Source organism: Coffea arabica, chromosome 1e, assembly GCF_036785885.1.
Source record: "Coffea arabica cultivar ET-39 chromosome 1e, Coffea Arabica ET-39 HiFi, whole genome shotgun sequence".
In the NCBI taxonomy this organism is placed as follows: domain Eukaryota; kingdom Viridiplantae; phylum Streptophyta; class Magnoliopsida; order Gentianales; family Rubiaceae; genus Coffea; species Coffea arabica.
The window spans coordinates 49,990,599-50,004,323 of record NC_092311.1 but is presented as its reverse complement, the minus strand read 5'-3'; the positions used below and the strand labels follow the sequence as shown (position 1 = coordinate 50,004,323).

The 13,725-nt window shown below is 34.5% G+C and overlaps 2 protein-coding genes across 2 annotated transcripts; both read right to left on the bottom strand.

The window, feature by feature from the left end:
- Positions 1–515: 515 nt before the first annotated feature.
- On the bottom strand, positions 516–1,709 carry LOC113689819 (LOB domain-containing protein 12-like). Its single transcript, XM_027207612.2, has 2 exons — positions 1,476–1,709; positions 516–1,254 (listed from the first exon to the last, which is right to left on the bottom strand). Exons 1-2 carry the CDS (start codon positions 1,629–1,631, stop codon positions 913–915), a joined length of 498 nt encoding a protein of 165 aa, XP_027063413.1. The 5' UTR covers positions 1,632–1,709; the 3' UTR covers positions 516–912.
- Positions 1,710–5,146: 3,437 nt separating this feature from the next.
- On the bottom strand, positions 5,147–9,136 carry LOC113689805 (protein DOUBLE-STRAND BREAK FORMATION). The gene is made up of 6 exons (XM_072071542.1): positions 9,045–9,136; positions 8,744–8,951; positions 7,877–8,020; positions 6,963–7,119; positions 5,676–6,067; positions 5,147–5,529 (listed from the first exon to the last, which is right to left on the bottom strand). The coding sequence occupies exons 1-5, from the start codon at positions 9,101–9,103 to the stop codon at positions 5,679–5,681; spliced, it is 957 nt and encodes a 318-aa protein (XP_071927643.1). The 5' UTR covers positions 9,104–9,136; the 3' UTR covers positions 5,147–5,529; positions 5,676–5,678.
- Positions 9,137–13,725: the final 4,589 nt, after the last annotated feature.

Sequence of the window (13,725 nt, the reverse complement as noted above, 5' to 3'; positions counted from 1 at the left end):
AAAGAAAGAAAAGCACAGAACCTAGAGGACGAGACGCGTATTAGGTGTATAGGCCATTAAAATTTCATGGAGACGAGCAATATATAGATGATAAAACTTGTGCAGTTTAGGGAGTAAAAGAGCGACGCATCATACTTGTTAATTCCCAGATAACAGTCAAGGAAATAATATTCTGGCTTCTTCGCTTGACAATAGATGGAACACCTTCTAGATTTCCAGGCCCATTCTCAACCAGAGCAGCAAGCTTAAAGATAATTGGATTTCTATATTATATCCTTGAAATTTAATTGCGACTTGCACGTAACTGCTTGGTTAAGCTTATGAACTTTCCTCTATTGTGAGAGAAACCAACCGAACGAGTTAAGAAAGATTTGCCCCGGTGATTAGACTTCATTTTACAGTAAAACTAACAGTAGCGGGTAAACTGTATTGCAGTAATATCGTGCTACATTAGACAAGCAACATCTTGATTATTGATCAATATGTAAGACCAGAGGGAGAAGGGAGATCTTGAGAAGAACATCCTACCATACTGCAGTTGCTTTAGAAGATTCATGAAGCAAATATTAACCCTACTTCACTCCTACTCCACTTCACATGGCAGCGTTGACCAACTACTTTATTTTGATGCATATATAGGATTTTCATGACTTTTTTCCCTTGTCTTCTTTCGATAAGCATATTAGAAGCTATTAAAATAGTGCTGAGAAAAATTCCATCTTCTTGATGCACGAAGCTGGATTAGTTTTGATACTTTTCAGTGCGGTATATCTTCCTGTCTCTGATGGTGCAATCATCAACAAAACCATGATGCCACAAACCCTTAATAGATACGAGGAAGAAACAAGTTAAAACACTTAAAGCACTTTCATTACTAACCACTAAGTAGTTAGATTAGTTCATAAAACATCGTTATGTCCAAAGAGACTCCCTCTTAAGAGGGTCTTGCATTACAGTGCTAGAAGAAGCAAAGCTGAGGTACGGTTGTAGGTTATTGAAGGTGCTAGTGGATAAGAGAAGCGACTTCTCATCTGGGACGTCCAGTTGAGTGGGCAAGGCTGCAGGCTCCTGTTGCTGCATCTGGATACACAGTATCTCTGCTTGAGCCACTGCTAACTGCATTTGTAACTGGGAAACTTGATTCTGCAGATAGGAGATAGCACCTACGCATCCGTAGACTGGGTCTCTCATTCTTGCATTTGCTTCATATACTAGACTGCCTACTGCATCTGCTCGCTGCTGAACAGGAAGCTCCTGAAGAAAGGATGGACACAAATAAAATTAATTGAAGAAAATATCAGACACAAATGAATTAAGTGCAAAAATGTTCACACGGATATACTTGTTCAGACGCGAGTATATATGATCAAAATTTGAACCCTTAACCTCCTGGTTTCCTACACTACGAAATAGAGAAGCATTGGCACATATATATAGATATGAGCCTGAGAAGAAGAAGGAGGAGGAGGAGAAACCTGCAACATCTTGCTGACGTTGCTAGCACCGAAAACCTTGTGGACAATGGCAAACTTATGAGGATCATCAGGAGGAAAATAGGGTGCAAAAATGCAGTCTTTGGCGCAGCGACGCCGCAACAATTTGCAGGAAGCACAAGGTGAGCTTCCTCCCATGATGTGAAGCTAAAGATAAGTAGTTAAACCAAGCGAGGTGTTAATAAACTTGCAAGATGCCAGGGCTTAAAAAGGAGCTGAACTAGAGCAAGAGAGTGATTTGAAAGAGAACAGGTGGGGTGCCTATTTATAATGGTGTTAAGAAGCGTAAGGCGAAGTGGAGAATGAATCCAAGAATAAAATATTGGAAACGGTCTATTTTTTGCGAAGATAAATTGCGACAAGCAAAGAGAAGTAGAATGACAAAAGGGAGAAGTGAGAACTCAGAGATGTTGTGGGAGTTGAAAAAACAAACCCCATGAAGGTGTGAGCATCTGATTCCCGTCCAATGTTACAGTTGAAGCCTCCCATAATAACAAAGAATACTGTAGCCGTCAAGGGCAATTAAGTCTTTCTGCATAGAAATCGTCTTGAAGAATCAAGTGCGAGAAGTTGACCACCGCCATTCTGCGTGCTAGGTTGGCTGGCGATCAATGGATTTGTTTACTTTCCACGTTCGTGTTTCGCTATTACTTGTGCGATAGAGTACTGGCACTTTGCTTGCAAAACATGAACCATAGGAAGGAAATTATTGAATATTAGAAGCTACTGCCACCATTAATTAGAAATTCACTAATAGACAAACGCAATAAATTTACGAGAACAACTAGGGTTAGGGTTTAGTAAGTTTTGATATGGTGCGAAATTAACGAAGCAAAACCCTGGTCCCAACCAAAAGAAAAGATTGGCTCAACGTGAATGTTTGTTGGCGGACATTCACATGAAAACATAAAATTTGATGGACGTGCAACTCATCTCTTATCATTTGATCGAAGGTCCCGCTCAACCTCTCTCTCACTCGATCACTCTTCTTTTTTTTTTTTTTTTTTTGTTGAACCTTTTTCTTGATCGAATTAAAGAAGGCACGAAATTAAGAAATATTAACCGTTGAATATAGCTGCTTGTTCTTATTCATCTTCTTAACCGGAAAACATGGTGAGGGTATTTTTCCTGCGATGAAGTCAAAATGAAGAAAATTGAGCTCATCTTCCTAATTAAAGAATATGTTATCGCATGCCTGGTCCCAACAACCATCGCAGCTGAGATGGTGTGATCCAAAACGACAAACAAGGGTCATAAGAGTTGAACTCAGATTTTAGACAATTTATTTGGTCAAAAATGGACATTTATTGTCCTCCATAACCTTAACATTTTTCTTTATAGTTACAAATAAAAATTAGAAAGGTCAATCAAGCTAGCTCCGACAGAGGCTGTACCAAGAGGAAAAAATGGAAATGCGAACGAAACTCCAAGATTACTCGACCGTGTTGCATTCCACTCCCAAACATTTCCTGTCTTCACCGTGTTCGGCTTTTTTGCCACCCATTTTCAGTCAAACATAAAAGGTTTTTTACACTTTTTCTTAATTAATCTTAATTTTCTAAAAATTTAACGCCTAAAATACATCTTAACGAATATCTATCAGACACCTGTTAAACTGAACCAACATGATATTATCACTTCGTCTACAATATAATACAGACCCAATTGATTTTGTTTAACAGCCATCAAACTTAAAATTGATAAAAATCTTTTGGTAGGGGTATTAATTAGTTTATGGTAACTTTGTCCGATCATTTATTTTATACAGTTTTGCTGTCAACGGCTGAATTCAGGAATTAGCATTAGCATGCGAACAGGAAAAGTATGAACACGAAAAGATGTTAATGACAGAAGTTCATCAGAAACGTACGTAGTATTAGGATTTAGCAACCTCAAAGAATTCTTTTCTGAGGTTTGGAAATTTGTCAATCTATTAATCAGGAAATTATTATATGAAGAGAAGAAATATAAAAGCAAAAAAAAAAAATGTTGAAGAGCTTCCAAAAAACAAAGAAAAAAAAGAAAATCTTTAAAAATTCTTATCTGAGGTAGGAACTTCATCAATCTGTTTTATCACCATCGTCAACTTTGTCGAATGAGCAACAAGCCTTAAAAGAAATTGACCATCCGCTCTTGTTTGTTTTCAAGAAATTTATATCATGTGCATTTTATTTTGTATACTTGAATACATATCCTTGTGCGAGTTGTAGAAAGTTAGACGCAGTGAAACTCTAATTCTTCGTCTCATTCAGTTCTATCCAAAACTTATACTACTACTACTAATAATAATTATAATTGAAAAATCATTACGACAGCCATAACAACAACCCACCATGGAATTAATGATAAACAGTTAATGAGAGAGATCCGACAAGAAGCTGAAATCTAAGGTAACAGAAAGAAGCGTCTTTTTTTAAGAATTTTTCTTAATTTCAGAAAATTAGAATCGAGTGTGCAGGTCGTAGACCAGTGATTTTAAAACCTAGCAGTCACATGCATAGGATTAAGTTAACTATTAGGCATCTGATTCACCATTATGTTGGTCATGAAACAAAAGGAAAAGATTCTTTCAGATTTCAATTTGCAAGATGTGAAATTAAATCTATGTATTAGCTTGTGGGTTATGCATCACGAGGCTTCTGAACTGACACTCCTAAATTATCAGAGTTGTAGAACCCTAAGATCGATTCCCCACTCCCTTGCATTTAATGCATTCCACATGATTCCAAGCTTCTAATCTTCTATTCCGAGGAAGAAAGCTCTGTTTCCCTGGTAGTCGTAGCAAGTGCATATTTTACCAAGGTTTTTTTAAAAGTGCACTTGTCTTATAACAAGTCCAAGTCACTGTTTTGCTTACTCGTAGACTCTTTCTGGTCCTAGACTCATGTAAATAAACATGGGACCCCACCAACATTTAATTGAACTTGTTAAATGCTTGTTACCTCACAAAACGCGTATTTTTCTGCTTGAGTTCCATATTTCAAACCCCTACGCTCTTAGGAAGAAGAGGCAGCGGAGACAGGATGAGAACCTTGTAAACTTTGTTTTATGTCTTAAGCGTGTTTTCCAAAACGATGTGCGAAGTGTTAGAAAAACAGACATCTTCACCGTCTTAGAGAAAATAAAAAAACATACGATCTCCAATGCAAACATTAAATGAGCTTTGTGATATGGAAGATTCGATTATTGGGATATGGATGTTTTTTCAAATTCTGAATCGGTGGAGACTACGATTGAAGCAATCTTTGACAAAAGACAAATAGCAATTTATGTGTTCAGGAGTTACAAAATGCTACATACCTCAGGTCCAATTGCTACTGGGTTGTTTTAGAGTAAGCATTGTTAGGTCTTCAACGCACAGATGTCTATCCAAAATTCAAGTGTCAACCCTAAGAAACCAAAATATCGAGCAGAATCAACTGCAGAATTTCATGGACTCGGAACCATATCAAGCACATATCTTGCTGCAAATGTACCCTTTCTGGCATAGAATTAATTACAGGTTCCCCGTGGCTTGCTGTGTTAGCGGACTATTAAAAATGAATTAATAAAAAATAGACTAGTAATGGCCTCCTAGGTTCATTAAGCTGTGTTTACAGTAATTCAGTGCCATCCCCAATGGCTGTTGCAGGGTTACACTGACATGTCTCCCGAAATATCAATACGTCGGGGAGTCTACGCAAACAACCATATATCAGAATCCATTTGTGACGTACATCATTTGTAGCAACAAGAAACTTCAAGAGAAGTGGACCAAGGTTGTTATCCTCAATTACCCCTACAAGAAGTAAAAAATTTTCATGTATATTCCTGTATAAGAATACCTTGAATCCCCCTCTGAAAATGTTCTCTTGAACTTGCAGTAGGACTATAATTTAGGTCCACCATTTCATGAAAGCATGAAGAAAAGGTATTGCCTGAGTGACAAATCAATTCTTCCAAGAGTTCCCAACCTCAGGACGCATGCATATTGATATACTACCTTGTTAAAAGCATGTTTGGGCTTCACTATCATCAAACTCACCTCTCTGGCTGTCTAGTTATACAGAAAGACAACAAATCAAGTGCTGAATATAATATTTTAGTCCAACTACAACAAAATAGAATATCCAAACAGTACTAAAGATAATAAAGGAAATATCTGAAAGGAACTAAAAATTGCTAAATTCTGTCATAAATAACCTGCTATAGACATTGGTGTTCCTGCAATTTTCGTAAATTCCGTCTTTTAATTCCATTTCTGAACAGAGTGCTTCCTGAAGAATACGTCTCAGTGCAAATGGACTCTTGTTGTTTCAGCTGCTGATTAATTTTCTTTTTCATGTATTCAGTTGCCTGAACCTGAACTGTATCATCATCAAGCTGAGTTAATAAGTGCACACGAGAGCGCCTAGCTGCTAGTTTTAAGAATAACATAGAATTCAGCTCCAGCCATTTTCCATGACAAATGAAGCCCTTAAGAGAACGTAACAGAGATAGCAGGTAGAATATCAAATTGGACTTTTGAAGCCTCACAACATCGAGAAACGGGATTCCAAGAGGAAAAGGCAATCCACCCAAGGACTTGTTGATTGCTAAAGAGCAAGTCTCTTTATCAATTCTACAAGGATATACTCTTGGTGCATGGATAACAGCCTTTTTTTTTTCCTTTTACAACTTCAGAATTCTGTAGTGATATATTATTAGAATTAAGACATATAAATATGATGCAAGAATTTGCTGAGGTAATCCCAAATTATAGTTTTAAATATAACTTAAAACTATAACCCAAATGTGACGTGTGCATGTGGTATTCACTTTGTGATAATTCAATGAATTCTGTTACTGAGGATGCTGATGTCACAGCAAAATGGAAGTTGTCAATTGTTTGATGAGTCTGCACCTATTCTATACCAATCTACGCGTAACCGTAAGTATGGTACTGAATATCTAGCATGGCACTATCTTCACAACTTAGACCCAAGTGAGGAAGAGGGGCAGGAACGGCATGGCCAAGATTTGGCCAAAAAAAAAAAAATGTAAGGTTCAGATTGTATCTTGTACATCATTTTTCACACTGTATGTGGGGTCTACAAAATTTTATTCTATAATTACACATCGTTAAAAGTGAGTTACACCGTATGCATACAAAGTTACATTTTGTGCATTTTACACAAAATCAGTCCGAACGATTTTCCTAACAACCGTTGGTCGGTAAACATTGCATCCTGTTGAACCTTCTTAATTATAAATATGCACTTGTTGTTTTAAAAAATGTGATTCCAGAAATCATGACGCTAGCCAAACAACATTTCGTCTACTATCACCATGATTTTTTTATCAAGGACTGTTAGAAATATACGATATGTCCATTAGCAAAGGAAATTATTCCAACAAAATAAATAATCACATCTTTTGATGCCTCAGAAACCTTACACCAGAGGTCTTACATCTAATATATCAACAAATTGCACATCATCTCAAGAATCTAACCTCGGTTTGTACCAGTTTGTGAAGCAGCTAATATGATAGCAGCATCCTTGAGTCTCTTAATATTCTCAGAAGCATGCTCACAATTAAAGCAGTCATCATCTTCAGTGCAAATCCCGTTGTCCATCTGAATGCATAAAAGTGCTCTCTCACATGTCTGCAGAAATAGTTATCCAGTTCAACATGAAACTTAATCAAGAAAGGTGGAGGAAGCGTAAAAGAAGTTGTGCAATTTATGATGTACAAGATAACATACTTTTAAGCCAAAGGACAAAAACATGAGGACGATATGCTTGGCATTCAACAAGTGAGACAAATTGATGTCCAAATAATATTGTTATTAACCCTAACATTTATCTTTTCACAAGACACATGAAAAATTTGAAGCATATTAAAGAAAAGAAAGCTACTTAAAGGGGAACCAAAGATTGTTCATCACTACTTTCATTCCCAGTTTAAAAAGGACAAAAATGGTGGACCATTAAAATGTCCATGAAGTCCCATATGAGAGACTCCAAATTACTGGAAAGGTAAACCTCTCAACTAAGAAACATGAAAAGGCTTGGCTATCTGAGCAGGGGAATTGAACAATTGTTCAGGCAGGCGAACCTGAAATTGGAGTGAAGACTAAGAGAAAGTGCAGCTCAACAGTCTCTGCAATAAAATCCTGTGATGCTCTGAAAGAAATATTTCCAGGTAGTCTTGGGCATAATTTGAAACTTGAAACAAGAATGTCTAGCAAATCGTTCTGTTATAGTTTAAATTTTTTCCTATTGTCCTCACCACGGACCGTGATAATATTTTGGGTAATGAATGTTGATGAAAAATGACAGTAACAATTAGCATCAGTAAAAACAGCATTAATAATACGATGACATTTCTGTGACTAATTGAGGCAACTGAACATTCACTACCTTTGTTGCAGCGGAATAAAAACCATTATCAAACAATTGCTCGGCTAATGTGAGCCACTCGTGGTATGAAACCTCTAGCCTTGTGTCACTAGATGCCTTTTCATCTCGCAGTAGCAATGCCTCATATCTCAGGGCCAAGCAACTCTGTCAAAAAGAAAAATTGCAGAATACCAAGTGAAATAAATCAATTATTACCGCAGATTTTTCTAGCACAATCATGTAACATCCAATACCAACGTAGAATAGGCTATTTCAGTCCCGTCGGTTCCCCTGGCTATTGCAATCATGTAACGGCAGGACTGTTATTCTTCTTTACACCCAAAAAAGAAAAAAAAGAAAGGAAATACTGAAGTACCCTGACTATTACATATGGAAGATCAGAAAACTACTTGGACTCAAAACTAGACAAAGGACAATGAAGCTAGAGTACTTTCTCTTAAACACTGGAAATAAGTACAAACAACTAGCTTGAAGTCGCCATTTTAGATCATGTATCAAAACAAAAACTTATGTGGATAATTATCACAACAATAATTGAAGGATGAAATGCTAGTCGAGTCTCTTTTAATCTAGCTACTTAACTTTACTTTGACCAATGAAAGTTCCAAGAGACGAACGAATAAAGACGTAATTATTTGAGCAAAAGTATGTAGTCCTATTCCTGTAGGAAAGATATGTAAAACATGAAAGAACCTATAAAGCCAATATATGATCTCATTCCTCAAATTTGCTACATAAGCGTCATACTCTCGATTCTCGGATTTTCTTTTTTTTTCTTTTTTTTTTTTGCAAAGATTATGAAATCTGAAAGCCAAATGTTTTGAGACAATGTAGTAGGATCGCGCAATAAATATCATTTAAATGTACCTCCACGTCACCAATGAGAGCAAAAGCACGAATGAGAAAATCAGCGATCAGTAGCTTATTGTCGACGGACTTCTCAGTGATTTCTCGAATAATGCTGAGCGATTCGTGTCTCATAAACTCTTTCAAAGCTGATCGGATTTCTAGTGACGATTTGATGTCCTTGGAAGCTAGAAGCGATTCCAGAATTGCAATGGTTCCGTCGCCGAATCTGCGTCAAAATAAAATCGTTTGCAACTAATCAATTCAGGTGTCTGCAAAAATGGAGGGAAGATTTGATACGGATTAGGATGAAGATTACTACATTCGATTTTGCATTTGGGTGCTAAAGAGGGAGATTTGCCGCGAGACTTCGTTGGACATTCTGTGGATTTTCTGTCGTTTGATTTGCGTCGGTGGAAATTTGGCGGTTTTTATTGAACAGCCACAGGCCTTAAAGCTTAAACAGAGCAATTTCAGTATCGGAGTTTGTGGGCCTGAAGTAATGTGGCCATGGCCCGTGTTCAAAATGAGCTAGGGCCAAAGATTAATAAAGTTTGCGACACACAAAACATTCAGCGGACGTTTAGTATTTGCGCCGGAAAATATGTAGTAGAGCTGGGAAAAAAACCCCAAAACCCAACAACCCGTCCAATTCGTCCATTAATTTTAAAGGATGAGTTAGGTCAATTGGATTATGGGTTTTATTGGGTTGGTTAAGAATAACTCAATTTATTTATTGGGCGGGTTGAATTTTTTATTTGGGTACCCAATACCCAACTTGTTTAAAAGTATGATCCTAGATGATTCTAATTAATTAGGTGATGAATTATCTAACGGTATCAAATCAAAAAAAAAATACCTTCTAATATATATTATATGTATATAGATCGTGATATTAACTTCGAATCAATGTAGTTGACTTGCAGATTCTATTTGGTTTTGATTAATTATGGCAGCTTGGCAGTCCAACGATTTCATTTCGTCTAAAGCAAATACCTCCAATCTTCAACTTCATGAGAAGTTTACAATCAGCAAGACAATTAATTTTCCCTCTTAATTAGCGAGTCCAAGAACCACAGTCATTTAATGGAAGAAAGCAATTTGCATATTATCCCCATAATGTAGTTCTGATGCATGGACCTTTCACAACAGTTTGCAAAATTTCTAGAGTCATGAATCATAAAATTTTTGAGAATATAAGGACTAAAATACAAACTTATTTTCTATAATTTCAAAATTATTATACAACAAATTATATGTCTCTTACTTACATTTTCAAGTATAATATAATCTAGCATTCAATAATTTAAATACATAGAATATTACAATTTACGATAAAATAGCTATGAATAGTAAAAGTGTTAATAAGTTGTGACAAAAAATAAGCTTCAATCAATTAGTAGTATTTAAAAAGTATAAAGTAAACAATTTTTTTAGCTAATCTATTTAAATGTATAATTTATTATCTAAAATTCACAATACAAGCAATATAAAATATTATTCTATTTATGATGTGTTTCCAAGGAACTTAAGAAGTGAGTGTGTGTTTGTGTGTGTGAAAATACATTTATGCATGTGAAAATGTGTTTATATGTGTGAAAAAAATCTTTTTTGTGTGTTAAAATATATGTGTAAAAGTTTATGTATTAAAATGTATTAATTAATTTGTTGGGTCATATTTGGGTCATGGGTTTGAGATAACCCAATATGACCCAACCCAAAATCGACCCAATCTAAAGTTTGGCGGGTTGGATATAACCCATTTAAGTAAAAATCCAATATTAACCCGCCCAACCCGCCCAATTGCCAGGTATAATATGTCGTCATAGTTTTCAGGTATCTCCAAATATTTGTCCATTAGCAAAGATATTTAAATCAAATGGCGAAAAAAAAAGAGGGAATAAAAAAGAAAACTCAAAACGTAAATTCATAGAATTTAAAGAATACGATAGACACACTTAGAGAAGACTGACATTCTAATTTTTCAGTCAAGGAATAGTAATATTACCTTTTTTTTAAATAAATTATATACATTATTACTTTTGGATTCATAATACATGTACAAAAGTCAAAATTTATATAATTGTCATTCATCCAAAAATAATAGTGTATACACTAATGCATAGAAGACTAATCTTTTCTTTTTTTGGACAAAATATTTGAACACTTATTATACTATTGCTCGTATCGACTTTTGACTATCAAACAATTTTTCATCATGAATTAGCCACTAAACTAACTAATCAGTATAAGCGTAGCCATTTTCGTGAATTTTGCCTCTTAATCCATCAAAATAATCAAAACACCAAATGGTTTTTTTTTATTACTAACTCAGCCCTGTACCCTTGCTCCATTAAGTTCCAGTCCCTTTTAACTTTCTCGACGATAACAGCTACATCATTCCTCTTTGCAGAAAAATAGTACTAAGTGTATCAGATCCTATTTCTTGTAGTTTTTCAAGGTCAATGCGTGTGGTATTTTCGCCAGCTCCAAAATTCATCAAATATAATTAACACTTTGAGTGGATAAAAATACCTTTAGACCTTTTAATTATTTTGTAGATTAAGAGTCAAAATCCATGAAATGGGCATGGTTGTGCTAATTAGTTAGTTTAGTGACCAAATTGTGATAAAAAATTATTTAATAGTCAAAAGTCGATACAAGTAATAGTTTATTGGCTTATGAGATTTTTGCTTTTTTTTAATGTCTTTCTTTCGCTTCTCCAAACTATGTCAAAGAATTTGTTAATTTTTTCACATGTATACGAAAACATGGTACAGTGGTCTTACAAACTACGAGCATTTTTTCGACTGATTATTTTAACTAATTATAAATCTAATGTTGGTTAATCCGTTTATGTAATGCTCTCATTGTTTTTTAGTTAGATTGTAGGTTTTTGATAAGGAAAAAAGTTAAAATCAATAATAATTCAAATAATAAATTTTACTAATTCTAATTATTCTTTATAAACACTTTCTATAACTAGATATTACAAAACCTAAAACAAATGAAAACAAGGCATGCATACAAAAGATAATTAATAGTTTAAAAATATATTTTCGCCACAAAAAAAACTCAGTAGTCAAGAAATGTCTCTTAGAATTTTTCCAACGGCCATATGTATGTTATATGTGTGTGTATCTAATCTAATCTAATCTAACTATGATACAAGAAGGAGTTGCTTCTTCCTGTAGCAACTTCATGCACTGCCACATGGCACGATGAGTGAGTTGAGAAGCTCCATTTTCTTCTTGCTCTTGCTTTCAATATATTTTGCTGTTGCATGGGGGGATAATTTGGGTTGGATTTAACAATGATATAAATTGGGTTTAAGTCACAAATGATACGTAAGGTTTTTTTTTTTTAACTTTTATTTTTTTATTTGTTGTAAGTATTAGACAATACAAAACTAAGTAGTTGATGTTAAACTTAAATAAAAGGCCTATAAATATCAAATGCAATTATTTAAGAAGTAAATACGAATACATTGATATTTCTTTTTTATTTTTTTAATAGAAGAGGGGTGGAAATGCATCAACATTTCTATTACCGTTTGAATTTATATTTGTTATCGTTTGTATTAGCATCTTGAATTGTAATTTCTAGATTTGGTTATTGCTGTAGTTGCTTGTTGTGTTGCCACGTGGCAGCTGGAAGAAGAAGCTAGTATCTTGCATTTGTTGTGGTGTGTTGACTTTTGTGATGGTATTTCAAGAAGCTAAATGGGTTGCAAATTTTGGCCCATGAAATAAAATGATATGATACGTAGTATGACACGGGAAAGGGCATCGCACCTGCTTGTTTGGGATTTACCAGTGATTCTAAGTTGAATATAATTTTCTGCTATCATAAATGTATATATAAATGCTAGCAACAAATGTAAAGGTTTTTTTTGGCTACCTTAAAAAAATTTAACACCAACAGTAAATGTCAAATAAATTAATGATTATCCTGATATTGTAATTTATAATGAATAACATTTTTTTATTGTTTATTATTTCTTTGCTCAAGAATAAAACAATTAACTGAGAAGTATTTGATACCAATATATATTATGCGAGTAATAAATTTTTGAATCGTACGTGTAGTAGCGGAATTAGGATCTATATTTAGCAGGGACATCATTATACACCTAAAATGATGTTGTTATCATGTAAAGAAAATTTTGATTAAAAATAAATTTTTATTATGAGTTTTCTACATTCAAAAGGAACAAGGTTACCCCTTATTTAAGCAGTAATTAGTTTTATGTTTTAATAGCTTTGAAAAATTTGTACGTGGGAGAGATGTCCAAAAAAATTGATTATTTAAAGAGGTGATATAAAAAGAATGGAAATTTCTCATAATATAAGGGGCAATATAAAGGGAAAAAGATATTTTTCTAAATTTGAGTGGGGTGCAATTATAATAAAAACATAAAAATGCGTAAAAGTTTCAAGACTATTCTTTCAATTTTACAAAATTAAGGGGGTGCAATTACCCATCTTCTACACAATGTGGTTCTGCTGCTAAATATGTGTAAATTTACTAGCACTATTACTTTGTATGAGTTTTTTTTTTTAGGTCAAAATAGACGTCATTCAATTATATTAATCATAAAAAGCATTGCAAATCAGATGTCATTACACATATCTAAGTAAAGTTTTGATATGAATGTGCACATTTACATGGCGTGTGATAATATTATCATCGAATAAGCATGACAGATGACTTGTTAATTTTTTAGAATGTATTTATTGATTGCTAACTTGTGTATTTTTTTTTTCAATAAAATACTATTGAACCATACAACGAGGATTCATGCGCTAAGGATTGTGAACGGTGAGGAGAGAACTCGTTCCACTCCTTAGTGCAAGGTACTCTATACATGTATGAAGAGGACTTGGTCCAATATGTATAGTTACCCTTTTGATCTCGTTTCGAGAGACCAAAAAAAAAAAAAAAAAAAAAAAGTCGTGCGACGAGCATAAAGGATTCTCCAACAAGCCCGGCTTACTACTGCT

Coding starts and splice junctions, on each gene's coding strand:
- LOC113689805 (XM_072071542.1), bottom strand. CDS start 9,103: ATGTCCAACGAAGTCTCGCGGCAAATCTCCCTCTTTAGCACCCAAATG. Junction 7,120..7,876: donor TTTATTCCGCTGCAACAAAG/GTAGTGAATGTT, acceptor CTATTTCTGCAG/ACATGTGAGAGAGCACTTTT. Junction 6,068..6,962: donor AACTGGTACAAACCGAGGTT/AGATTCTTGAGA, acceptor CTTGCTCTTTAG/CAATCAACAAGTCCTTGGGT.
- LOC113689819 (XM_027207612.2), bottom strand. CDS start 1,631: ATGGGAGGAAGCTCACCTTGTGCTTCCTGCAAATTGTTGCGGCGTCGC. Junction 1,255..1,475: donor ACGTCAGCAAGATGTTGCAG/GTTTCTCCTCCT, acceptor TCCTTTCTTCAG/GAGCTTCCTGTTCAGCAGCG.